A 27,102-nucleotide genomic window follows, 5' to 3' on the forward strand; every position below is an offset into this window, starting at 1 on the left:
TTGTTACTCACTTAAGATTTCAGAAGGTTATTTGGAAACGCTTGAGGGCGGCACATGAAATAAATTGGCCACTATCCTAGGGCCTAGTGCATATTATATGTAGTTTAAATGGTTTGATTATCCATCTGACTGCCTCTTGAAAGCCAACCATTTTGTGCAGGCTAAGTGTTCTGTTAAGAGATACTTGATTGTGTCAAGAGGAGGAAGGGATTATTCTCCAGGCAAACAGTTGAATACAAGCAAAAGGAAAGGTGATTTACATTAAATGTTCCATGTTTCGCTTCTTAATGTTGCTTCTTGGCCCATGAAAATAAAATCCATCTATAAAAAATACTTGCTTTACCCCTTGTTTCTATGACATAGACCTTGCAGCACTTTTCCTGTTCAATGTAGCCTACTTAATGAACTTGCATGATTCCTTGCCTTATCTGGAATCTTGGTTGAATTGTAAGTTGCTTTGGTTAAAAAGATTCACAATATAATACGTCAAAAAGTTTTGTCATAATTGTGCCCTCTGTATACCCTGAAGATATGAAGATGTAGGCCACAGATTTCCCAAAACCCACTCGACAATTTTCTTGTAATTGACATGCTTCATGCCCTTCCTTCTTTTGCAAAAAAAATCCATTATAAGGTTTATAAATTTGCCAGAAAATGGTTGAAAAGGCAGCGGTATTAAACATGGCAGGAAATTGTCAAAGATGATTATGCCTTGACCCACCTGTGGAGGTAATATTGGCCCAGGCAGGCCCAATCAAACATTTTGTTTAAAATTAGCAATACATTCTTATTATGAGTAAAAATATTTAAAGGACTACTTTGCTCAGTTGCTGGTTTTCAATCAGCTTTGTATCAAGACGATGTGGGTGAGGGGAATCAGCAAATTAGCAATGTTGTATGATCCAGAGTCAGTTCGGGAAAGAACGCGAGTGCAAGATATGGCAAGAGAGATGAAGAGGGCAAGAGAGAAAGAGAGGGCAAGAGGGAGTAGTAGAATTTAAAACTTATCAACTCAATATGAAACAACAATTCACTATTACCCTTCTTTTACAGCTATTGTTTTAGACCACACACGCGTTTTGGTATAAAGTTCACCCGACACATTTCATGTAGTTAAGGAAGTATTTTTAGGACAATAATCAAATAGAAATGCAATGTTGAAAATGCAATATACTAATGCTTTACTAATATAAAAGCTTTATTTGAGTCATAAATAAAACAAAATGCAAACCATTCAATTTACCAATTCAAAAAAAGTCTGCTTACAAGAGGAAAATATTCAAATTAATAAAAAATATAACTAATTAAACTAATATCACGTTTGCATTTTCAAACTATGCCCGCGTAATATTGTGGACAATATAAAAATGCAAATAAGTGGGCGGGAAATACTCCACCCATTGGATCTCACAACAAACATTTACCTGGTGGGGGACCCATTGCCTAAAAAGTGGCCCAACTGGGGTTACGTTTCGCGTTATACTACCTGGTCCGGATCGTTTTCATATCCACATCCAAATATTGGAGAAATTATATCACTCTGCCATACTGCAATAACTCCAGCAGAGATCGCTGTCCATCTCTCTCACAAGAGTGTTATCATGGGAGAATCTGAAATAATTGGTTTAAGCCGGTTTGGCAACGAATGGATTCAACCAATAGGGCCTATATAAATGATTATATAGGCCTATATTAAGTACGGTAGTCAACAGCGAAAGAATAATTAAAATGTTCTCGTTTGAATTGTGGCATGAATGACATGATGTTTGTCTATTTATTTTCAAATCTAAAACAGTAAAGTAACATCTAGGTATTTTTTTCTCTCGTCTTGCACATATAGGTCAACACATTTTGCTCATCCCTTTGTTTACGGCGGTCAAACATTTGGTCATAAGGGTGGAGCCACTGTTATCGTTGCAATGATCTGAAATATGTCATCCAAAGAACTATGGTATTTGATATGTTTTCTAATATCATTATCTAGGGGTAACAGCATGTGTTTTCTATGTAGGCCTACTCTGAGCACAGAACCACAGTTATGAGCTGGAATATCAACCCACTTCCCAAGACTGTTACGACGATCCACTGAAATCTAAAACAACTAAAACAACAGCCTTATCAGATTATTTAGTATTTTTGTTACGGGTCACTTGAAGGAGGGTGGATTGGAGAGAAACATATATCAATTATTTTAGAGTTGTGTTGGATAAATATGTTTGCATTGCACATACCCCTCAATATCGGCAAGGGGCGGTAAATCTGTGTCCCAGGATTGGCCCCTTATTTTGAAGGTCCCGTAGTAGCTCCGGCACTTGTGACGTCAGTGGCATGACTGTGGAGCAGTCAGCCTGCCAAAGGATAGGCAAAGACTATTAGGCTCTATGGTGCTTCCTTTGCCTCAGCATAACACTCGAATAGCGCGGATCGCAATATTATTTGGATTTGTTTTAGTCTCGTTTAGTTTGAGTACACTTTATCGGTGTGATCAAATATTTCCATTCCGCGTGCGGTCGGTGTCTAACCCGGGTTGCCCGTTCTCACTGGAGTGAACACTAAGGTAAGCATGATAACGAAATGAGCGAAGATTCCAACTCCCATTGGAGTATAAACTCGTTTTTCATGGGCATTTACTACTGCTGTGTATGTTTTCTATGGGTTTTACTTTGTATTCCCCCTACAAGAACAGTTTTGAAAGTTAGACCAACATGGAAGCTTCTCGTGTCTCACCTTAATAGTTACTCATTATATTTGTCCACTCGGCTGTTTGACGATTTCAGACTATATTGTGCTCTGTAACTGCAAGTATTTTGGGGAACTCTCGTACGAGCTTTTACAAGTACCTACTGAATTCGATTGTAATCACGCTTCAACAAAGGCCAAACTAATCGCACGCTCATGATCATTGAAATGAAAACAGACCACACTGCCAACCTTTTTCAGCTGTGTGTGTTGGTGGCATGGACATTGCTTCTTTAATACCATTGCGATGGTCACATCCAAACCCAATCTCGGATGTTTTAAGGCACCAAACAGCATATTGTTGTATAATGTATACATGTCAAACGTTACATTGAATATGAATGACAAATCTAGGAAAGGTCTACAATCAAGCCGGCGGCGTATTCTAGTCACCCAGAAATGTGATCAAAATTTAAAGTTTATTGGATCAGTCTATGAATGTGCCAACAAGTTCTGGATTTTAAGATTCACAATGTAGTTAGCTTGAGTTAGCTCGTCGCATGTTGCAGGTAGGAGCCATGTTGCAGGTAGGAGTTTCCTACCACACCTATTCCGGGGCCGCACCCTTCGCTACGATCACCCTGATATCAGTTTTTAGGACAAGGTTCATTTGGCAGTGACAGGTAGCAGGCAATGTGGAATGTGAGCTTATGTAACACTTTTCTTGGTTATAGGGAAATGAGGTCGAAGTTGGGTTCGGAGTCTAGTTCAGTTCACTCTCGTATGGATACATGAACATATAGACCTAATGCAAGGTGAAAAGCTCTGTTGTTGTTGTCAGTATAGGCCTTCATTTTTCTTATTTTTTTCGGGTCTGAACAGTGTTGGTAGCAATGTAGCCTACTTGAAACATTGAATGTAGCCCAATAATGAATTAAAGGGGTCACGTTTTGTGAATTATTAATGAATAGGGACATTTAGTTTTACTGTATCCTACTATACCGCTATGCAAATCGACACATTTTGTATGTGTCAAAATACCTAATCAAATATTATTTCAGTTGAGGTGTGTTGTTGGTTAGGAAGGTAGATGTTCCAGCTCGAAGTATTCCTCGTGCTAGTAGGCCTATACTTCCCACCTGCAGGCGTGTCTTTCTGAATGTGAATCATGAACTCGTAAGAAACCAGACACAGAGGGACAGTTGGGGGAGACATGGGTTATGAATGGCGATGCAGGCCATCCCATTGTAATTGTAATTATATCTCTCTTATCATCATAAACTGGGCCATGGCACTCGTTTGACTGGGCCTGTAGTAATTCCCACCAGAAGGAACCTCTGACCCCGGAAGAGTGGGTTCAAAAGAGGATTTGCTCTTCTGGGGACGAAGAAGGATTTCAATTTACGCTTAATCACAACCTATTCAGACAGCCCTGTAGTATGTGAAACAAGTATCCGTCTCTCCATTCCTATTGTTGTCATATTCCTATTTGCGTTCAGCCAGACTCGTGGTTAAGCAAATACACAACACATTCAGGGCTCCTGTCCCGCGTTCAATTGCACTACAAAGTCACTCCGTCCCTCAGCCACTCACTCACTCAATTATATAAATATAGCTATCCCCCACCCTGTGTTCAGTCTTCATGTTCTCACTTCATGACAGGCGACTGAACCGACAGTCTGTTAGGTCTACTGGCCCTGCGTCACCAGTGGGCACCAGGCCTAATCCTACTCTGGGATGCCGAGATGGAAAACAACACCAGGGACGCTGAGATGTCTCAGTGTGTGTTTCATCTCTTCTCTACATACACTCCACACTATACACTGACAAAGCCTCCGCTCCACTATTGTCCTATTGTCCTTTTGAACCAGGCATATAAGGTACCCCATTTCAACATCAGGGGCCAGATGAAGAAACCGTGCTGCACAGAGAGATGCCCCATGAGACATGCGCTTTCGGCTTTCCACACAGAATTCCAGATGTGTGGACAAGCATTTGAGACTACGCGTATTTCTAAGCACCCTATACGAAACTAATATTCAGTGTAGGAAGGTAGTGTGACATGGCAACACCGTGAGCGAAAGGAAGAGAGAGGGAACATAAAAATACATTATTAGAAAGGCATGTTTGATTCAATCCGCCAGCCTTAGCCCTACATTTGTTTACCCTACATTGCAGTCGAACAGGCCATCATTAAAGCTCGATTTGCAGTGGCAAAATGTTATTCCCGGAAAGTAACTTTTTCGCCGCCTCTGCAGATTATTTTAGTTTCCCTTGGTATTTAAAATGAATGGAACAAACACGTATGATCCTAAATGAGCAATGAGTTAATCGAGATTCCAGGTAATAATTGGCGTCCCTAGAACCATGTTTGGTAAATGATTGGAGTGGATGGGGGTGGACTCGTTCACTTGCGCACACTCTCAGGACAATTCAATGTCCTGAGACAGAAAACCCTGTGCCGTTGTGCTAAGCAATGTTCCAAAATCTCTACGTTCACAGATTTACAACTTGATCATGATCATTCATTGGCGCGGACCCTATACGCAGATTTCTATGCATATGGCCCCTGATGCGAGTTATTGGGCATGGTTTAAACACGTGGGTTTCTATCAAGGCCGGGCCTGTTTATGTCGGCCATTGGTGTAACCAATGAGGCTTTGTTGGTTGAACTCTTGTACAGCTACCTCGTGTCGTCTTTCCCACCAAAGCTTGGCCACAGTGGACAGAGCCCCTCCACCCCCACCACATAGGAAGGCTGACCGGGGCAATGCATGCGTGGGAAATGGGTGGATTGCGAGAGCAAGAAGGTTGAAGGAGTGGATTTATAAGGCCCAAAGAGAATTCATCTTGGAAAGCTTCAGTAGATCTGAACAATTGGTTTGTCGGGAAAGACTCTGGGGCGCAACGCCCATAGTTACACACTTAACAAACACAATGTCGCGGAAAACAAAGAACCTCCAATAATTCATAAACACACCCGGAGACCCATCTGAAAGTGCCCATTAAATAGTAATTAGGGGTCATTGGCTGTCTGTTACCAGCTCTAAGTGGGTATGCCAGCCCTGGGTTCAGGTTACACAGAAGGATATCGGCACGTTGGGCTCTGAAGTGAGATGGGCCTCGGGAGGAAACCCAATACCTTCTCCGAGGGGGAGATGAACTTGTGGACACAAGTTCAGGAGGACCACAGGCTTCTGTGTGTTGTTGAGAAAGAGCTTACTGTATCCCTCAATTAGTATGAATATTGTTAGCAGCACTCAATCCTAAAGGAGGCTTCACCTTGCCTGTAAAAGGCCAGCTCAGCAAAATCTTCTCCCTGCATCGTAATTATTGTACATAACCATAACTGCACCATCAGCCTAGATGTTGTTTATTCTTTGACCCTTTTTGTTTAGGAGTTCACTCCTAAGTAGCAGAAATTGTTAGTGCTAAAATATATGCTACGTCCTCCACAAATTACAAAGAGATTTAGGTTGTTTATTTATTGTTGTTACAGTGTTGTCTTGGCATGTGCTTCAGGTTGACCCTTCATGCTATAATGGATGAATTAACCGGACCATTTCCCCTTTGGCCTGACTGTCACAACACAGACATGTCTAGCTGCCCAGAACATTGACAGGCACGTTTATTATACCATTAATAACTGGCCTCTTCAACCTTATATTTATATGGAAAACATGATACAAAGGGTTGAAGATGAGCGAAGACCGATTGAATCGAATAGCCTAATTTAGTTATTGTTCACAAATCGGGCAATCAACCGAGAGAGATGCGCGGCTTTCAATGACCAAACATTATTATGGGGGTGTTGATTCTATCCACATAGTGTTTCTGAGATGGATCAAAATAACAACTTTTTCGTTGCTTATGGGATCCACTAGGGATTGGACCTGTGTTCCTCTCACTCAACTAATTGAGGGTTACACGAGGAGTAGCTGGTGTCCTCGGTGACCTCGACTTTGACTTGACCGTAATGTGCTACTGAGTCCTACTTTCGTCTGGCGAGAGAGACGGATGACCTGACGATCGCATACACGGTTGGGATGGGATTCGGCCAGGAGGCCTCTGAGCATGGGGTGATTTGCGGATGCAGCCGGAGGTCACAGAGTGCAGTTGCGCCACCTGTTTCCAATCACAATTTTTAGCACTGTAATTACAGCCTATGTGAGCAGGCCCTGCAGAGAGTGAGTGAACAAAAATGGCAGGTGTGACTCAAGGAAGCGTACTCGAAGCTTGACAAGCCTTGAAGCCTCTATAAATTAATCCAAGACTGCTCTTGAAACTTGTGTGTGCACTGCCCGTGCACGTGCGCACCTCATTTTCACAAGGCGATAAACAAGGTCAAGGGGTCAAATGCTCAATGAGCCGAGACGACACGGACACAGACACAGAGAGAGAGACAGACTCGCACACACACCCTGTGGTGAAGGCTGTGAACTTTAGCACTTGAATAGGTCGGACTTTAAAAACATCTCTGTGAGCTATATCATGGATCACATTTTTCTTGTAAGGAAGAAGTCTCGTGTGAGAAGGACTGTGTTCGGATGAGCAGATGAGATCAGTGATGGTTCTCTGAGAAGCAGTTTGTCTAGTCAAACCGACCATCTGGGCTACAATTCTAAAATCCACCATGAACAAATCCCTTTTCTGCAGGAAACCTTCATGCTTAGTAGAAATGCTTTATTAAAAATCAAACCTTTTATATCCCAAATTAAAAGGCATCCTTCAAACACTGAATTTTTTTAAGCCATTATGTGACTTGGTTCTGTAGCCCACTTCCATTAAACATTTGCATCTATGTTAATCAATATAAACCACACATGGTATTTTTCCTCTGATTATCAGAGCATACAATAGCATTGCACCACCAGAATGATGAACAAATCTTGGACAGAGCTGAGCCTTAGGAACATTTGGGCGGAGGAAGGATGAGAGGCAATATCTGGCGCCGAAGAGCAACGGAAATGGCACGAATCCGGTCAAAATATTTAGCATTTTTATGCTCCTGGCCAAAGTACAAATGCCTGCTATTTAACTTGGCAGCCCTCGTGTGTGTGTGTGTGTGTGTGTGTGTGTGTGTGTGTGTGTGTGTGTGTGTGTGTGTGTGTGTGTGTGTGTGTGTGTGTGTGTGTGTGTGTGTGTGTGTGTGTGTGTGTGTGTGTGTGTGTGGCATTGTGGAGGTGCCATCATTTACCCAGCTGCATGTCAGAATCACGGAGACAGCAACCCACATTAAATCCCTGTAGGGACATGGGTGTGTGTATCAGCGTGTCAAGCCGGGAGTCCATAGTCCAATAACGTACAGTAGCAGACAGCGGCGAAGCGGCGATCAGAAAGTGTGGTTTCATGCTATCGGTCATAAAGTTATAGTTTGGAGTCAGTTTGGCACGTTGATCAGCGGATTATAATGGCAGCAGGGAGTCCAGATGGCAGCTCCGCCACCTATCCTTCTACATTGAATTGTCGGTTAGAAACGCCAACGTACAAACACATTGCCATGGTCGAACTGCATTAGCGCTTTGATGATGACAACGACTTTTTGGGGTTGTTATTGTTTGTTTGTCACAAAAACGAAAAAAATCACAACCTCCCCTCCGACGAAGACTCCTGCTTATCACGCAGGCCAGAAAAAAGAAACGGCTATTTTCAAATCCTTATGTAATCTATGGGGGTTGGGCTGTGATACATGATGGCAGGGAAACAGGAGACGTCCAACAGGTCTGAAGAGCCAACCCTGCGGAGCACGCCCCCCACGTTCCCTCTGCCGGCTCTCCAGAGCAGCCGGTGCTCTCTGGGGGGGGTGTAGGAGGGGGGGGGGGTGGGGATCAGCCGCCACCAGGTTGCTGCTGATCAAAGAGAATAATTCAGGAGCGTAGAGGGCATGAGGAGACGCAAGCAGCGCCCCACCACAGAAGACGAGGTGCATCTCCCTGTAGTGGAGAGGGGAATAGTTGGCCGCTGCTGTTGGTGGTCTTTACGGGGGGCCGAATTACAGCAGGAGCGAGTGTTGTTGTGCTGCTGCTTTCGAACGCCATCGGCGTCTCCTTTTTGTTTGCCTTGGTGGTGTACATCGCGTTTTTGTTTACGATAAACATAAGCCACGGAAGAAAGTTACCAACATGCCCCTGGCTGTTTGTTACTGTTCATGCACAGTCGCACGCACTCGTGCAGTAAACATTACGCATGCATACCAATCTTATAAATGATAATGAATTCATTCATACTTCACCCCAGGGTTTATCTTCGCAGCAGTGCGTGTGTGTGGGGAGCCTGCACAGACCAAAGGGGTTTGTTTTATCTTTTCGGGCCATGATGAGATGAATTAGACATAAATAGGGAATCTGAGGCTCAAGTTGATTTTCTTAGTATGGCCTACTATATTTGACTATGTCGTCTCTGTCTACTGGGTCATTTTCCCAGTAATCAACCTCCTCCGGTTTCCTCCTTTGTTTTTCCTGCCATGTTCAGCTCCCACTTCTGGGTTTCTTCAAAAGCCATACGAGTTTGTCTATTAATAGAAAGCATAATAATACAACTGCCTGCTGTCTTCCCGTGGGGTCGATCGTCAGACGCAGCAGATAAACACAGATGCCGGAAGAGGCTTGAGGTTTTTGGCTGTAGAATGATTATAGCAATATACTGTCAGGCCCTCGTTCACATTGTCTTGAGCAATTACGAATTATTGGTTATAAGAGTTGTGGCAATTAGGTTGATTGATTGCTTTTCTTCCAGCTCTTTACTGGGATGGGCCAAATAATATCTACGGGATCTCAATAACCTTTGAATAGCACGCCACATACTATAGTTAAAACTGTTGAGAATCGTCAAAGTTGAAAATAATTTAATGTACTATTGAGCAACATTTCTAGAGTAATCTGCACCAAGCTGTTCCTCAATGTTATCCATCTTTTGCTCTCGCTCACTCTCTCCCGCTCTCTCCTTTGCCCTGGATATGACCCTGATTTCCCATTGCATTAGAACACACACACACACACACACACACACACACACACACACACACACACACACACACACACACACACACACACACACACACACACACACACACACACACACACACACACACACACACACAGTTTTTCCCTGGCTCCTCCAGGCGGCTGTGAACAAACATCGCTGTGCAGCAAAGCTGTGTTTTCAGTACCTTTGTCGTCCTACACATAACAGCACCCGTAGAAGTGGTGCCATGGGACCAGGAAAGCAGAATGTCACCCAAGGAGGTGAAGGAGGAGGCAATTCTCACACCACGCGTCGCTTTTTTGGAAGGAGAAAGGGTAGTAAAAATAACAACAAAGCTATGGTAATGAGGCATGATGCACACTGGGAAGAGACTTTAAGAAGGTTTTTTGTTTTCCTATGCTTTAATAAACCAAAGACAAATGTGTGTGTGATTGTGTGTGCGTGCAGTGGAAATGGATAAAAAAAGTAAGTAGGCCAGAAATGTGTAAGCAACTGTGGGCATGAGAGAATACAGCAAGAAAGAGTTTGGTGCCATTCTGTCACATGCACTGGCACTCTTGTTGGTACACAAAACAACATCTAAGGAAATAAAGGTAGGCCTGGGTTAAAGCAATAAAATGCAATAGAGTTTCAAGAGGCCTGCTGCCTTAAGTTCAACTGTGGGTCAGCCTGCCCAACGACCAATGGTAAAGCTGTTTATCACCAATCTGATCTGCCTTTACTGGTTGATTAGGGCATGATAGTGGGTCAAAGGTCAGATAGATGGATCACCAAGCCAAAATGCTTTTAAAGGAGGAATGAATGTAGATAGTGGAAGTTATTTACAATTTAAAGAGTAGCCTAAAGAACATTCTAAGGTCAGCAGTAAGGATGGAGGTCAGATTCTTCAGGGATAACCTCAACAGTGGAGTATGAGCCACCCGTCGTCATAGAAACTGTTCAACAATGACGAATGAGCTCATGGCAAAAAATGGAAGCGGTATGTGGGAAATTGCCTTGAAAGAGTGACTCTGGGGGGTAAGGAAAGACTCAAGAAAGAAGAGGATACCACATGTTCCTCATTCCTTGTTTGAATGAGACTTGGTGCTGAGTAACATGCTAATCGTATATTAATGTGCTGGGCTGGTATAATGGTAATGTGCTTGGGTTATTATGGGTGATCTGGGAACCAGCAGTGTGGTAGCAGAACTACTGGAGGGAGACTCCACAGAGCCTGAACCAGAAACCAGAAAGATTTGCGCTAGTCTGCCATCAGACTTTAGTTATTCATATAAAGTCTGATTTGTGAGACTGGATTAAGTCTAATGATTCATGACTCTAATGATATTCTGTTTGGCTTTATTTTGGGTCCTCGGTTTCAGAATGTCAGACTTTTAACCGCAAAAAAGTGGAACTGATGCCATTGACTGGCATCAGAAATGCCAGTCACCGGGCCATTTGGTTCCGAGTGAGTCCATCCAAACGCACACACACATGCACACACACGTGACAGTACAATGGAGCTTGGCTCTAGTCCTGTGGTCAGGGGAGTTTGTCGATAGCTGTACTCATCCCCACTCCATCTCACTATTTGGGATTCTTAATGAAGGGTCTTCTTGAAGTGTGGAGCTGGGGGTTGAGACCTCCCCGAGTGCTCAAGTAGTCCCAGGTCTGTTTCATCCTGCGTCTCTTTGAGAGCTTCCGCACGCATGGTAGCCATTCTCTCGCCACTAACTGAAGAGGAGGGGCTGACCACCAACCTCACCAAAGATGAGCTGACACTGTGTGTGTGTGTGTGTGTGTGTGTGTGTGTGTGAACATGATCTACACACAGACATGCAGTTTTGATGCCACCTGTGACCAATTACACCAGTGTTTTTATCTGTAACCGAATATGTTATCCAAGCATTTCCTATGGCTCGAACGCAGCTGCCTCCCCAGTAGTTATTAATATTCCCCTGTGTGTGAAGAGCTTCAATTGTCTCTTCACCACCAACGCTTGCTTGCTTATTTTGAGAGAGCAGGGTGAGAAGCTTCGGCAGGATGCTGAAGGGGCTTCATATGGCCTGTCCACATCAGTGCTCCGATCACACACCGCTCGGTCGACTGCGTTGTAAGCATCGCGCCCGGATCTGCTGCGCCTTTAAAGCTCTTGTATATTCAGGATGCATTCAAATGCCTCAAACACTTACAGCTTGTAGGGGGTAAATCGGCAGAGTTGTAAGTAGGAAGCAAGCAATGCTAACAACTCGAGCCAGTGGGTGGGGGTGGGAAGGGAAGGGAGGGTGGAAACTCCTCTTCTTGTTATGGCTGATCTGTCTTCTGTCTCAGACAAGATGGCAAACATTGGGAAGCTTTTGACAATAACTTTCTCTTTTTTTTTTTTTTATATAATCCCCTTTTATTTCCTTTTTTGCATTTGTGTCAGCGGGATAATAGAACCACTGAGGCCCCCCTACTTTTCCTCCACCTCCTGCTCCACCTCTTCATTGGAGGGCCATTGAGAAGTGCTGGCAAAGCCGCATGCTCAGCAGTCTGTCAGTCCTCTTCCCCTCCTTTGATCCTCAGTGGAGGAATGAGGGGTCAGGGGGGAACGTGAACTCTCAAGACCCTTCTCCTCTATACCCCTTTCTGTCCTGTGTTTGTGTGGGTGTAGGCAGACTCACAACAGTTCTTATTTGGAGTGAAAGCAAAGTGAGGGACTAGAATTAATTAAAAATAATGCAACTTTATTGAAAAAAAATCCCCACTGACAAACCCAAGGACATCCATTCATTTGGAGTGATGTGCTCTTAGTCCAATAAATGTCCCGTGTGGGCTGCTTTCATTGATTACTGGGCACGGTATGTGTGTGTGTGTGTGTGTTTGTGTGTGACCATCATAGAAGATGGATATGATTCCAAGTGGCATCCTCATCCTTCTATCTAATGATTTGAAACGTTGTCAAGGAAACAGAAAATGGTGCTCAATACAGGGAGAAGGATCTACAATGGGGAACCGGTTAGGAAGCAGGTCAGTTGGCCAGTTGAAGACCAGTAGCTTGGAGATGCTTGAACAAAGAAGAAAAAATAAAAGGTTACGAATTTATCAAAGACTCATTGAAAAACCAGATCACCCAGGGTTAATTTCTGGGTGGTCTTGGATCCCTCTGACCAAAGTTAGTTTAGTTATTGTCTGAAAGTGTATTCATACTTTAAATTAGTTTTTGTCAGGTATCCATCAGGGATGAACCTATCCAAAGTTGCAGATTTTGAGCTCAAATCCGTGCAAAGCCTTTGCCACGTTATGGGGTTTGTCTATCATATTTATCTAGTGTAAGCTATTTCTCCAAGAATTCAAACTCGATGTCTCCTTCCTTCAGAGTACACCGAGCTCACCTAAAGAATTTGACTGAATCTCTCCTGGCCCAGAGGCAGAGAAAGGCCACAACACGCTCACATACCAACTGTCATCCGGAAGACTTAACAGCATTACGTCACTCCTCAACCGGGCTCCATAAATCACTTCATTCCTATCGCTCCCGCTACCTGGATACTTCCCACCTGTGTAATTCACAAGGAAACCACTCGTTATCCCGCCTTGTCCTTCCACTTCAATGGAATAAATTGGAGGGGATGGTCTACGGACCCGGCATGCAAAGAAGGACACCATTAAGTTGGACAGCTTCTTTGATTAGTCCATTGTACAACTCCGTCCTTTCCATCAGCGCCTCTCTGCCGTCTGTGCCTGTAAAGAAAATCCAGTTTGACAGCTTCAGGGTTGGCAAGTAGAGGCACATAGCAGTGTTTAGACAATGCAAACTGTGACAGGTTTCTCCTTTTGGCACTGGGGGATGGTGGATATGTGAAGGAAGACATTTATGCGATGCTCGTGTATAGTATGCCATCAACCGGATTTGGCCTTCATGTGAATGTAATGTTGCGACACAAGCTGATTTAATAATGGCCACCCTTCTCCTTGGCTAGACTTGTATCTGTGGCATTGGTTTAATGGAAGGGGAATCGAATATCTTCTGTTGGGGATTATGAAGAACCGTCTCTCCTGTGTGCCCGAATGCTCCCATTTGCCTTTTGATGAAAGATAGTCTGCACACAGGATATCCATCTCTCTGGCGGTAATGGGATCTTTTTTTTTTTTATATATCTACACAGTCATTTGTGTGGCGACCCTTCTAATAAGTCATCATTCTCCTCTGCGGTCCCGCTGTATCTGCCCTCTGCCTTCTCATTAAGGAGCACATTTAAACGGACGGTACTGAGACTTTAAATCTGCCTTCCCCACGCAGCCTCAATGTGCCTCTGTGGCAAGGTCAATATGTGCTTCTGTTTGTTCCCGTCTGGACAACTCCAACAAACCATCCCACACCCTCACTTAAAACACCGCCCAATCTTATCCCTCCTGGCTAGCGGGGAGGAAGCTTAGCGAACACGGCGGTTAGTCTAGGGTCACGTTCTGTTTTCGGTTCTTTATTATTATTATAATTTATAAACGGCTAAAGCTGGAGCCAACGTGCGTGTCTCAGAGAGCGCATGTCTTGACTATAGTAATTGCAGCCTTGTTTAGACTGATTAGACGTATGGTCTATTTAGCTGTCAATTTAGGCCAAGGCGATGCTTTAGGGCTGGAAAATATTCAGGGAGCGGGTCGGACATTTGTCCAAATTGCAGCTTAGCTCAACAGCTGGCTCCCGATCATGGTTGCGGTTGAAAAAGCTGGTTCTGCATCAGCTGTCTGCACCGCGGCTATTTCTAAAATGCTTGAATGTCTGGCTTGCTCTCGAGTAGATGCTAGTTACTCCCATTTTCCACGCTTGTTTTCGTCACGTCCTTATAATTGAATTTATCCTTTTGTTTTGTCAGTGAGCATCGATGAATGTTTGGCTGTTCTAAACATAGACTGGTCTGCCGGGATGCTTGACGTGCTTCATAGATGGGGCGCTGCGTTCCTCTTTATCAGTGGTGCAGATTCTTTCAGAAAATATGTACACACACACACACACACACACACACACACACACACACACACACACACACACACACACACACACACACACACACACACACACACACACACACACACACACACACACACACACACACGGGGGTTAAGGTGCAGCCCTTCGTCTCAGGCCTAGTGAACTAGAGCATGTAATCCCTCTGTCTTCACTCCAAACTAATGGCCACTGTACACACCAAACGTACGATCTTGTTTGTCTTCGTATTTGAAATCGAGGCCGATGCAATGTGGATCTACCCCGGCGGTGGTAGGTTCTCTTCGTGGTGTGGTACCGAAGCTATTAAGCTGAAACTCGGCGCAGGCTAAACTTGCACACTTCAGCGCTTTAGCACCCTAGCTGTGGTAATAAGGGTTTTTCACACCGCGATGACGGCTTAACTCCGATTAAGGGTAATGACACCGCGTCGCACACGGGCACTTAACGTGTAATTGAAGTGGTGCCCTAAACCAACTATTAGATTAGGCCTCAGTCGGAGCCGGCTAGCCCGGTGATGACCTGGGCCGTTTCCCAATGGGTACCGATATGGTCGGGCTGCATGCTGGTATGGAGTACATAAAGAAAAGATCCAGATCCAATGCAGGATTTAAAGGGACAAAGCCATTCTTAAGGAATATCATTTGGGTATTTCACCACCAGTACCAATCCTGTGTTTGAACATCTTTGTATTTCTGTTTGACGGGTTTTTCATTCCTTCAGTGACAGGAGAACGGAGCGAGACAGTAAAGTGGGTTGAAAGGGAATGATGTATAACGTAGGACCACATATCGGACTCTAACCCGGATCTCTACGAGGCATATTAGACCGATGGGGTTGGAGCGCTGCTATCGAGGGTTGTGCTGTCGAGCCAGCCTCCTTTTTTGTTGTTTTTACTTCTCGTCGCTGATCAAATTTCACCAGCTGACTCCTCTGACTCCTTTTGACTCAACCTCCATCTTTCCCTTCCGCCTCCGCAGGGGGGGGGGGGACTCCATGAAAGATGACGGAGGAGGTGATAGTTGTAGCCAAGTGGGACTACACCGCCCAGCAGGAGCAGGAGCTGGACATCCATAAGAGCGAGCGGCTCCACCTCCTGGACGACTCCAAGACCTGGTGGAGGGTGCGCAACAGCTCCAACCAGACGGGCTACGTGCCCTCCAACTACGTGGAGCGCAAGAACAGCCTGAAGAAGACCTCGCTGGTGAAGAACATCAAGGACACGTTCGGTATGTGGAGGGGGGGGGGGGGGGGGGGGGGTCTGGTCCTTGGTGTAGAGACCGCCGCTCTGAGAGGAGCAGAGGGGTCGACTAAAGCACCATTCCACGGCCCGGCTGCTGTCCGGTCTAATGGTCCCGTAGGCCAGGGGAGGAGCATTCGAGGTTATTGATTGTCTTCGTTGAGTGGTATCCTCTACCTGTTATTAGCGGGAGGCAGAGGATTTATCAATGATTTATTCCAATGCTCCCCAGCACTATAGACATGATTGAAAAAATATACAGCTTCATCGCTTAATTTGCTCCCAATGTGAGGTTCCCGTGTTACATTCCTCAGAATATGGAGATTATTATGGACTATTATGTATACCTGCATATATTTCCTAGTGGATTTCTCCTCATAACCCTCTTGCGTGTCAACTCTATTGTACAGTGGTCCTCTCTGCACTCTTCCGGTTCAGCCCCGGTGTAATCCACTAGGACCCCGGGCCAGGGCCTTTGATTAACGAGGCTGGGATCAAACCGAAGGCAACGCGCTTACCGTCGGTTGCGCCACGGCTGGTTGAGCTCCAAATGAGACGAGCCCGGGTGAGTGCGTACTCGCACCCCTTTGAAAGTGCAACACATCCAAAGCCGTTTGTGCAGCGCACACGCATAAACATTGCATAAACATTTGGACCCGGGAGCTGTGGCTCCCTTGTAGTGGGTGTGAGACTGATTCCCTCCTAATCCTAGCTGCCACAGCGCCCCCCCCCTCCCCCCCCTCGGGGACATCCGTATGCAGTTTAATCTGTCACCTCATGCGCTGACACTGCCTCAGAGCGACGTGCGGCATATGCATGTTGTGATGCAGCCTTCTAGATCCACTGGGGTGATCACGGCTGATGAGCCGAGAGGGCGACAGAGAGGGGTTGATGTGGAGCCGGAGAGGGAGATGGAGAGGGAGAGGGGAGACGAGGAGTGAGGGAATGAGAGATGGCCAATGATGGAGAGTTGTAGAGAGAGGGAGAGAGACGGATCGATCAGGGTTGATGGAGAGTGACACACTCATTTATCTCACCCGTGGGGGAGTCAAGCCCATCAGACTATGTGGGCCAACACGGTGGTGTCTGCCTCTGTCCAACTGTCCCCGGGACATCTTACGTCACCCTCGCCTCACCCCCTATCTCCCCTCCCTCCATCTCCCCCCCCCGTCGTTTGCACATTGATCACCGCAGGAATCTGCAGCACTAATGGCTGGAATGCGCTGGAATGATGTATTTGCCTTCCCCTCCCCCCCCCCCAGCCCTGTGACATATCGACGTGAACACGGTGGCAGCGTTCCACTTTAATCTGGATCAAACCGTCCCTCTACCGATGAGTCATTTTTTTTCTTCCTCTGTGCTGATAAAAAGGAAGCCCATGCAGCCAATGGGACGAGCATATTCCACCGATGAGGTAACTGCCAAAGTGTGAGGTCATAGGCTAATGTAACTCGTTAACACCTGCGAAGCCAGGATCCGATTGGCTCCTGGTTCGATGGAGGTTCAGCAGCAGCAGTGAGTCTCTTCCCTCGCTCTGTCCCTTATGTAATTAGAGAGAGTCTTAAGATAATGAGCCATTTCGGCTTTCCGGTGATTCATGAGGAATTAACGGCCATTTTACGACTCTTTTCAGCCGTTTCTCCACACCGCTTGAGCGTCAGTTTGTTCAGGGTGGGCACGCTGGTGTGTTTCCAGGGTTTTTTGTGGGAGCTCAGAAAATCGATAACCGACCGAGCACAGAAAGCCCATTTGCTGAGCCTCTTGAAGCCTCTCTCACTCTCTCTCTCTCTGGCAGGTTTCCTCTTGGCTACTCTCGAGGGCTCCTACATCACGCCTCTCTGAGAATACACTGGTGTGTGGAGCACTTGGGGGAACAGTGTGTAGTACTGCGTACCAACTGACATAGAATGAAAAACACACCTTTAGAACCATCAGGACATTCACTTGGTTACAGCCACTGAGGAGAATGATAATGTGATATTTTTGGCAGGGGATTTGGTGTCTCTCTTAAAAGAAAGACACAGAGAGAGAGAGAGACACACACAAGCGCCTGACACAGAAAGAGAGACACAAGCGGCTGTGTGTCTGGTTGTATCCTATGTGTAGAGAATCATTCAGCCCAGTATCGCTTTTGCTTCCTATGCTCGTTTGCGTTCTGCAGGGATGTCACGGTGTTCTGCTCCTCTGTAGTTCCTCCTGCTGGGCTCGGGATCCCCCAGGGCACGTTCTGATTAAAACACTTACAAAAGCGGGATCCTCTGTCCACACAGCCGCTCGGAGGTTGGGTGAAGGTTGGGGAGAGTGAATGCGCGGGAGGAGAACCGAGAAGAGAGGACACCGCTCCCCGTGCCAGCAGGCCTGGGCCTTGAAGTGGAAATGAGTTAGGGAAGAAAGTGTGTGTGTGTGTGTGTGTGTGTGTGTGTGTGTGTGTGTGTGTGTGTGTGTGTGTGTGTGTGTGCGTGCACCATTGCTTCTTGTTCATCCGTGTGTGTCCCTGCTCTGCAGCTAATGAGTCCGAACGGGGGTTCTTGGGGCTGTTTTTTGTTCCACCTTATTACCCATAAATAACCAACAATTATTATATCCTCAAACCTGCAAGATGGCCTTTTTACCTGAACCCCCTCCCCTCCAAGCCTATACTACCACCTCCCACCACACCACCTGCACGGCCAGAATCATGCTCACAGCATCTGCTGCTGGCCGCTAGTGTGACGCCATCAGAGCTAACCATATCTGACTAGGTGTGTGAGCTGCTCCGTATTCTCCTCTTCCCCCCCCCCGGGCTGCTATTGATGCTTCTGGTCTTCTCCTCCAGTACCAGAACCCTCTGCCAGGGGACTCCTTCACATCTCTCACTCTCTCTCTCTCTCTCTCTCTCTTTCTCTTTCTCTTTCTCTTTCTCTCTCTCTCTCTCTCTCTCCGCCCCTCATTTCCTGGCTGGCTCACAAGTTTGCCGCTACTCTGGTTGAACCCATCACCCAACTTTCTTCCAAACACTTCTCTAAGTTGTTTTATTCCGACCTGACATTTCTGTGGCATTTTCCCGGCGTGTCCTCGGGAGTAAACTGGGCCGCTGGCTGTCGGGGAAAATGAGCCAATCTGGAAACGACCTGACATCAGCGCTCTCGCCTGCTAGCATATGTTGTATGCTAATGCGCAACCTAAAAAAAATACCTGGTCTGCGAGCGCCGGAGCGAACACGGAAATTACCATCGGGGAACAATGGTGTCAGCACCGTGGTAGTAGCCAGGTTGTTCATCCCAGGCTTTTAATAACATGCGCCGCAAGTACGGGGGAAGTTTCAGAGTGAATCATAGTTTTACACCTGGACCGATGCGTATGATTTTAAAAAGGGTTGAGTGTGGGTGTTTTGACATTGTTAAAAAATCGGTATCCTGTGCAGCAGTATAACATACAAACCAAACACATTTGGTAGAGGTACACCTCTACAGTGGAAGGCTATCGTCGGACAAGAGGAGAGCTTTGGCGTACCATAATTAAGTAAGCTAACCCCTGTAAAGGCACTAAGTGAAGGGATAGAATGTACATTTCTTTAAACATGAGGTTAGGCAAGGCAACTTTATGTATGTAGCACTTTTCATACACAAGGCAGAAGTGCTTCACATAAACATTGTCATACAAAAAAAAAAAAATAGATGCGTAAAAGAAAACAAAGGCAAAGTTAGGTTAGGCCAAATTTCATTGTGGTTGATGAGTCTACAACCGCAACAATCCACAATCTTCACGGTACATAACCTTCCATGGTGATGCTACCTTCCACTGCTCAGGAGGAGACTAGCATCACCGTGTTGCGGTTCAGTGAGCTCCAGAACTCGGCCATGGCCTCCGCACCATTAGAGCCCCTTCCCGCCCCTTCTTAAGAAGCTCCCCCTGAGCCTCTGGTCTGTACAACTCAGAGAGGCAGGAGGAGTGGATGCTTTTGATCGGGGAAGCTGTCTGTCAATATGGAGGCCGGCTGGCTGCCTGCTCCACTTTAGCTCTGCAGTCGACACTCCCCCCCCCTCCCCTTCCACTGGCTCTGATCAGCCCCTGGCTTCACAGGTAGAGAGTTTGTAGATAGCATAACAAGTATACACGAAACACCATCCTGCCTTCTCTTGACCTAAGGTGTCAGGAATGCCGTGTGTGTGTGTGTGTGTGTGTGTGTGTGTGTGTGTGTGTGTGTGTGTGTGTGTGTGTGTGTGTGTGTGTGTGTGTGTGTGTGTGTGTGTGTGTGTGTGTGTGTCTTTGTTGATACAAGCCTTACCAACTCTCAAAGTTTCAAGGTTCACCTGTACGGTTGAGGCAGTAATTTTTTTTCTCCCCCCAGGAATGCACAAATAGGTTGGTCTAAACTTTAGTATACGCCCAACCCTTTCCATGAAATGTTATGCTTCAAGTGTGTCGACACATGCGACACTCCACTTCCTTATTGACCCTTACAGTGATGTTGCTAGGTACGCGTCCTGCGTCCCTGACGCATTAAAATCTGAAAGGACGCACTAAACTCACTATCCATGCGTCCCGGGGACGCATCTCATTTTCCCCATGAAAAACGATACATTGTGAACATTAAACAACTCGTGTTTAATCACAGTAACTGGCCAAAGAAACCTTCTTGTGAGCAGATCGGACAAGCGCTGTTTCAACCCACTGCGCATCTACTTGGCGCAGACGTGATCCCCTGTACAAAGTATCGCGACATGCTAATTTAGCCGCTACCAAAACAAATAGCTCGTCACCGCTGATTTCATTTCAACAATTAAAAATACGAACTTCATAGTAAATAAACCCACGTTTCCACTGCTCGATGCTGTGCTCATTCGTGTCGAATGAGCAAATCAAACAGGATTTTTTTGCAATCCTTCTGATTGAATATATGTACATTTATGACAAAATCGTGAGGACTAGGCTTGTGACACACACACACACACACACACACACACACACACACACACACACACACACACACACACACACACACACACACACACACACACAAATGTGGCGCTCGCGCGGTAATAGCTCATTGGCGCCACCTAGTGATCATTATGTGCAAATGCACAGCCTCATTAAAATGACTTAGGGGTCATTTGACCCCTCTTGCGGCGCTAGGAGTAAGTAAAAATGGCCCGGCGTTTCTAGTGTTAAACATGAACGGTTGAGTACTCCAGCTCTAACCATATCATACCACCATCAAGGAGTTTAACACTATTAATTTAATTTAAGAAATAGAATAATAATAAAAAAAGAAACACATTTTTTAAACTGGGGAATCGACTCGGGACCCATTGAATTTCTCAGGGACCCACCCAACTCGCCACCTGTGGGTCCCGGGGACTCACTACATTGAAAACCTATCAACATCACTGCCCTTAGTAAACTGGAGAAAAAATCTCCTACTGTTCTTGTTCTCAGCCACTCTGGGAGCAGTCCACGTTTCTGACAGATCTCTGTAGAGTTGTACGTGTGAAAAGGGTCTAAGGTCGGCCTGCAGGTTCACTGCTCGAACATATAATGAAAAGAGTGACATGTGTTGGATTAGAGATGGTCTCTTGATGGCAGGGATGGGAAATGACTCAATATTATCGTTGATTGTCTTTTAAATGGTATTTAGTCGTCTTTAAATGGAGATGTCAACTTATTATGAATATAAATCTGAACAGAAATCCCAATGAAAAGATATGGTGAATTATGAGGTTTGAAACGTCATAGAGAAATATCCATTCGTTAAAGTCAGATACCATGCTTTAATTTAGTTCAATTTAATGTCCCTTAGTTACTGTTACGAATCATGATTCATGATATTTATCAAAATCTTTTAATCGCCCGTAATTATCGTGATGATGCATTTTTCTGTGTAGCCCCACCCTACTTGATTTTAGTTCCTCCTCCAGCTCTTCCAAAATGGGGAACAGACGAGCAAAGGGAAAGGATAACGATTCAACAATCTGTTTCCGTATCGGCGTGTTTACTCTAATCTCCTGCTTCCCTTTCCCGCCTCAGGCCTGAGCCGAACCAAGAGGAAGACCAGCGCCCGCGACGCCTCCCCCCCGGCGGGCTACGACTCGGAGCCCCCGACCAACGGCCGGAGCGCCGGCGGCGGTGGCGGCGGCGGCGGCGGAGGCAATGGAGACGGAGGCAGAGGAGGAGGAGGAGGAGGAGGCGGAGGTGGATCGGAGAGGATCTACGACCTCCACCTCCCGGCCGTGGTGAAGTTCACCTACTCTGCGGAGCGGGAGGACGAGCTCAGCCTGCTCAAGGGCTCCCGGGTAGTGGTGATGGAGAAGTGCAGCGACGGCTGGTGGCGCGGCAGCTACGGGGGCCGCGTGGGCTGGTTCCCCTCCAACTACGTGCAGGAGGAGGAGGATGAGGAGGCCGGAGGTGGAGGAGGAGGAGGAGGTGGTGGTGGTGGTGGTGGTGGAGGTGGAGGTGGAGGAGACCCCTCGACCAGACATTACGCCGACTCCCCGGAGCGGGGGCTCCCGAACGGGCGTGCCGGCGGCGGCGGCGGGGGGGCCCTCCCCCGGGTCAAGACTCTGTACCCCTTCAACTCGGTGACGGAGGAGGAGCTGAACTTTGAGAAGGGCGAGGTGATGGAGGTGGTGGAGAAGCCCGAGGACGACCCCGAGTGGTGGCGCTGCAGGAACGCGCTCGGCCAGGTGGGGCTGGTGCCCCGGAACTATGTGGCCCCGCTGACCGAGGGGCCCGGCCCGGCCCCCGCCTCGTCGGCCCCCGGCACGCCCCAGAAGCGGGCGGAGCGGCCCCTGGGCCCCGTGCGCACGGGGAAGTTTGGCGGGAGGGACTGGTACTACGGCGACGTCACGCGCCACCAGGCGGAGGCCATCCTGAACGAGCGGGCGGAGGAGGGGGACTTCCTGATTCGGGACAGCGAGTCGTCGGTGAGTGACTGAACACTATGGTGGACGACCCCTTCTGAAGGAAGGATATAAAGGGCTGTAATAAATGTCCAATGGAGTTGAAGAAACTGTGGCTTATGGGGAAATGGTCATCAATATTGGATGTTGCGTAATATTCGTTCTTATGCATGTCCGGTTTTTAAATGGAGGAATATACTGCCACCTGCTGGTACAAATATTTTCCGATACAAATTGGTTTGTACTAAATAGACTCGGTCAAAGGTTTGTGGGTTTAAACCTACTATCTAAACAATACCTTCGGGATTTTTCCACCTGGACCCAATTCTTTCTGATTCTCCCTGAATTTTAAGGAGCTCTATCAACGGGATCCGACGCTATTGGATAGACATTCAACCAATCAGAGCAATCACATGAATTAGAGCCCGACATGGCAGCCATGTCGGGCGCTCCTCTCATATCCCCCGCGCCCCAGATTACCCGGGTCAGGGGGGGCCAGACTCATACCCCAGAGCAAATAAAACATGCGCCCTCTGATGAAGTCTTGTTCCTAGGCTTTATTTTCCAATCTTTTTGGGTCTTAGTGACTAATGCGGACAACCCTTTATTTTTTTAGGTGGTAAAGTATTGAGCGAGAGAGCTTCAGCCATTGGAATGGAATATATATATATGGGCTGCAAGTTAACTGTATGGGGCCATAGTGTGCCCGTCAATGTTCTTCATCTAGAGCAGGCTTGTTTGCGCCACTGACTTCCCCAGATTGTTGTTCTAAGTGTCTGACAACATGATAGGTTCCCTAGAGACATACAGCTATTTTCTTTACCTTCGCCTGATCAGCTTTGTTTGTGATTGTGTCAAATCGGGTTTTGCTCAACGAGAAGTTTCATTCTGAATCTCTCCAGGGTAGGATTGTTCCAGGAAATGTCTGTTTTATCATCACCATCTCAACCCTCCCTACACAGAAATGCTTGAGATGACACTGAGCTGGGCTTTCTGTTGTCCAACACAACAATTCCAACACACAACTCTCCCGCTCTCATTCACGTTTCCAACGTTCTCTTCCTGCAACAACTCACCTTGTTTCAGAGTGAGAGACTTCGATAACAGACAGACCGGATCAAGTGATGGTTAAGAAAAAGGTTTTGTGTCTCTGTAGGGATCTGTTCCAAAATGTTGCCATACACTTATGGCAACATTATTGTCTGAGCCCGTCACTAAAAACAAGCATTTTCAAAGGACGAGAAAAGCAGTGAAACTAAGAGTCAATCCGTATAACAGCCATAGAAGCTATAACAAGACCAGTAATGCATGTAATGTTATTTATAAGAATAATAATAATCCTCATTATTATTAATATTATTATTAGAGCTGTCAAGCGATTAAAATATTTAATCGTGATTAATCGCATTAATGTCATGGTTAACTCTAATTAATCGCGATTAATCGCAAATTATTTTTCTATGCTAAATATCCCTTGATTTTTTTGTCCCATAATTCTTCTCATTTTAATTCTCTTATCAACATGGTGAAGTGCATCGGCTTGCCTTGTGCAAATGATTTTTTATTGATAACAACATTGGCATATACACTGATCAAAACAGGACGATACAAAAAAAGAGCCTATAGTGCAATTAAACGACTGCTTTGAACAAATGTCATTTGAACATAGCAGTCAGGCTACTGCTTCTTTGTTTTGAGCCAAAGGAAAAAAAAAAAAATTTTTTTTTTTTTTTTTTTTATAAAGTAATTGCGTTAATCGCGCGATAAAAAATTTAACGCCGTTAAATTTGGTTTGCGTTAACGCCGTTAATAACGCGTTTAACTGACAGCTCTAATTATTATTATTGTTATTATTATTACTTGTTTGTTTCCACAGCTGCTATATCTGTACACCATCGTGTGTGTGTGTGTGTGTGTGTGTGTGTGTGTGTGTGTGTGTGTGTGTGTGTGTGTGTGTGTGTGTGTGTGTGTGTGTGTGTGTGTGTGTGTGTGTGTGTGTGTGTGTGTGTGTGTGTGTGTCTTTCAGCCCAGTGACTTCTCGGTGTCCCTGAAGGCCAGGGAGAAGAACAAGCACTTCAAGGTGCTGCTGACGGACGGAGGCTACTGCATCGGCCAGCGCAGGTTCGGCTCCATGGACGAGCTGGTGGAGCACTACAAGAAAGCCCCCATCTTCACCAGCGAATACGGAGACAAGCTGTTCCTTGTCAAAGCACTGCCGTGACGCACACACACATTCACACGTACACACGCGCGTCGACCACAACCTAACAAACACTGGAAAATGATCGTAAGGCTCAAAAAATTAACGCACCACTTCTGTTTACCAATTCAACTTCTAAAGCGTCTTAACTTCAGCTTTCTTTCCCGAAATCACTTTTCTTTTTTTTTTTACCAACTCAGTTGAATGGTCTTAATGCTTATGGTCTTCTATTCCGTTCAGGGAGGGTCTCTATGCTGCGTCCCTAGCCTGTTGCGCTTTGTAAATGTTGCCCTCTGGTGGTGATGAAAGGGATTATCCCTTGCTGTAGTACCACCCCAATGTTGCCACCGACCACATCAGCTGCTAGCAAAATGTCTGAGGCCTTACTTTGAGATTTAAGTCAAGTCCAAGGGATGAATCTTTCTTTTTATTTACTTTTGAAACATGAATACTTGACCGCATCACATTATGTTCCTTTATGAATGAATAGGAAGGCAGAAAGAGATGCAGGTCCATAAATTACAAGACACCATGTTACCTTTCTAATGTTGTTCAATTATTTTAAACTTTTAGTTTTCATTGATTTCATTTGAGCACTAGTTTTTTTGATTTTTCATAAGCCATTTAAAATTGCTCCTTTATTGATTTTCTTTTTCTTTTCTTTTTTTACACAATAACGACTACCCACCAGTGACCACAATCTGTAATTTTGTCACTTTTTCCTTCCCGTCCACATTCCTGCCTCTTGTTGGGTTCTTGGAAACGGTTTACGCCACCACACACCAGGTCTCTTGAACACGTGGAGCTAAGTACAACAGCCATTCAAACTCTCCGTTCAGTAGAGGAATCTTACGAACAAGAGGTGATCTTTGTCCTCACACACATCTAATAGCTGTATATCTACAAAGATACTAAATCGAGAGAATATCTTTTTTGACTAAACTCATGTTTAAAGAACGTAGTGTATTTTTGCAATGATAAGTCTATAAACCTGCATAACCCCGACATCGTCTTCCTGGAATGAATGCGGTTATGAAACATTACCTCTGATTTAAGTATTTATTGAAAATGGGAAGATTGTTCTGGCCATTGCTGGAGTCCCATCTTTTCTTGAGGGAGAATTAATGTTTAGGAATTACAGAGAATGACTGCGTCACTGACTAGCAATCAACTTCATTCACTTTCCGTGTTTCATGTGCAAATCCTTTCTATATTGATTCAACCAATCCATCAAAATTAAGGATGTCACTAAATATACACAATACAAAATTATGTGTGATTGACTACTTTTTAAAAGAGTATTCCTCCGTATTGGTTGGAGGAAGTTAGTGTTAACCAATTGTGAGTCTCTGTGTTCAGTCTTTGTGCACTAGTTCAGCCAACCAATGGGATTGTTGATTCTGGAAGTTTTTTTGTTATTTTAGAAGATGCATATATCTGATTATTGTTCGAACATTTGTCATACACAAGTTGATTCTACTGTATTATGTACATAATATACAAAAATGAGATGAGGTGTGAATAGATTTGATCCAGCAAGTGTGTTCTCCAACCAATGTGATGGACTTGATATGCTTCTTCTTTTTTTACTAAAAACAAATTTGCTACAAAACCATTGGCCCATTTTCTCCTTCTCGGTTGTCATCAATCACATATATTACATTTGACTGACAGTCAAATGTCTGGCTCTTATCTTGTGCCAGATGATTGTCACCATCATTTCAAAGCCTGCTTGCTGATTGGACGATAACTGCATATGAGAAATTCTTCCTCAGACCTTTATTTTGTCTGTTCGTCCAATGATTGTTGGAGAAAGTTTAAATGTGTTGGGTTGTGTTGGTCATTTCACAACTGAAGCAATTGCTTTTTTTCATTTTGTAGAGGATTTTAATGTAAGCGTACACAGGCTCATACTTTTTCCTATGGCAGCATCATTAATGATAACATGAATGTCCACATTGGAATAACGGGCAATAACTATACTCCCCAAGAATACTGCATGATAATATCTATAGTAAAAAAATAAATAATAATCAGTACTACAATATAGGGCTACGGCACAATTTGAATTTGAGGCAAACAAAAGTAGTTAACTACCTATGTAAATCATCAATATTGTTTGAGGAATCTTTCGGGAAACATTTTATAGCCA

The 27,102-nt window shown here is 45.3% G+C and overlaps 1 protein-coding gene across 1 annotated transcript; it reads left to right on the forward strand.

The window, feature by feature from the left end:
- Positions 1-2,306: 2,306 nt before the first annotated feature.
- Positions 2,307-26,562, forward strand: LOC115533422 (cytoplasmic protein NCK2). Its single transcript, XM_030343957.1, has 4 exons — positions 2,307-2,557; positions 15,613-15,861; positions 21,879-22,774; positions 24,777-26,562. The coding sequence occupies exons 2-4, from the start codon at positions 15,636-15,638 to the stop codon at positions 24,969-24,971; spliced, it is 1,317 nt and encodes a 438-aa protein (XP_030199817.1). The 5' UTR covers positions 2,307-2,557; positions 15,613-15,635; the 3' UTR covers positions 24,972-26,562.
- Positions 26,563-27,102: the final 540 nt, after the last annotated feature.

The sequence above is a fragment of the Gadus morhua genome, chromosome 20, assembly GCF_902167405.1.
Source record: "Gadus morhua chromosome 20, gadMor3.0, whole genome shotgun sequence".
Classification (NCBI taxonomy): domain Eukaryota; kingdom Metazoa; phylum Chordata; class Actinopteri; order Gadiformes; family Gadidae; genus Gadus; species Gadus morhua.

Coding starts and splice junctions, on each gene's coding strand:
- LOC115533422 (XM_030343957.1), top strand. CDS start 15,636: ATGACGGAGGAGGTGATAGTTGTAGCCAAGTGGGACTACACCGCCCAG. Junction 15,862..21,878: donor GAACATCAAGGACACGTTCG/GTATGTGGAGGG, acceptor TTCCCGCCTCAG/GCCTGAGCCGAACCAAGAGG. Junction 22,775..24,776: donor TTCGGGACAGCGAGTCGTCG/GTGAGTGACTGA, acceptor TGTGTCTTTCAG/CCCAGTGACTTCTCGGTGTC.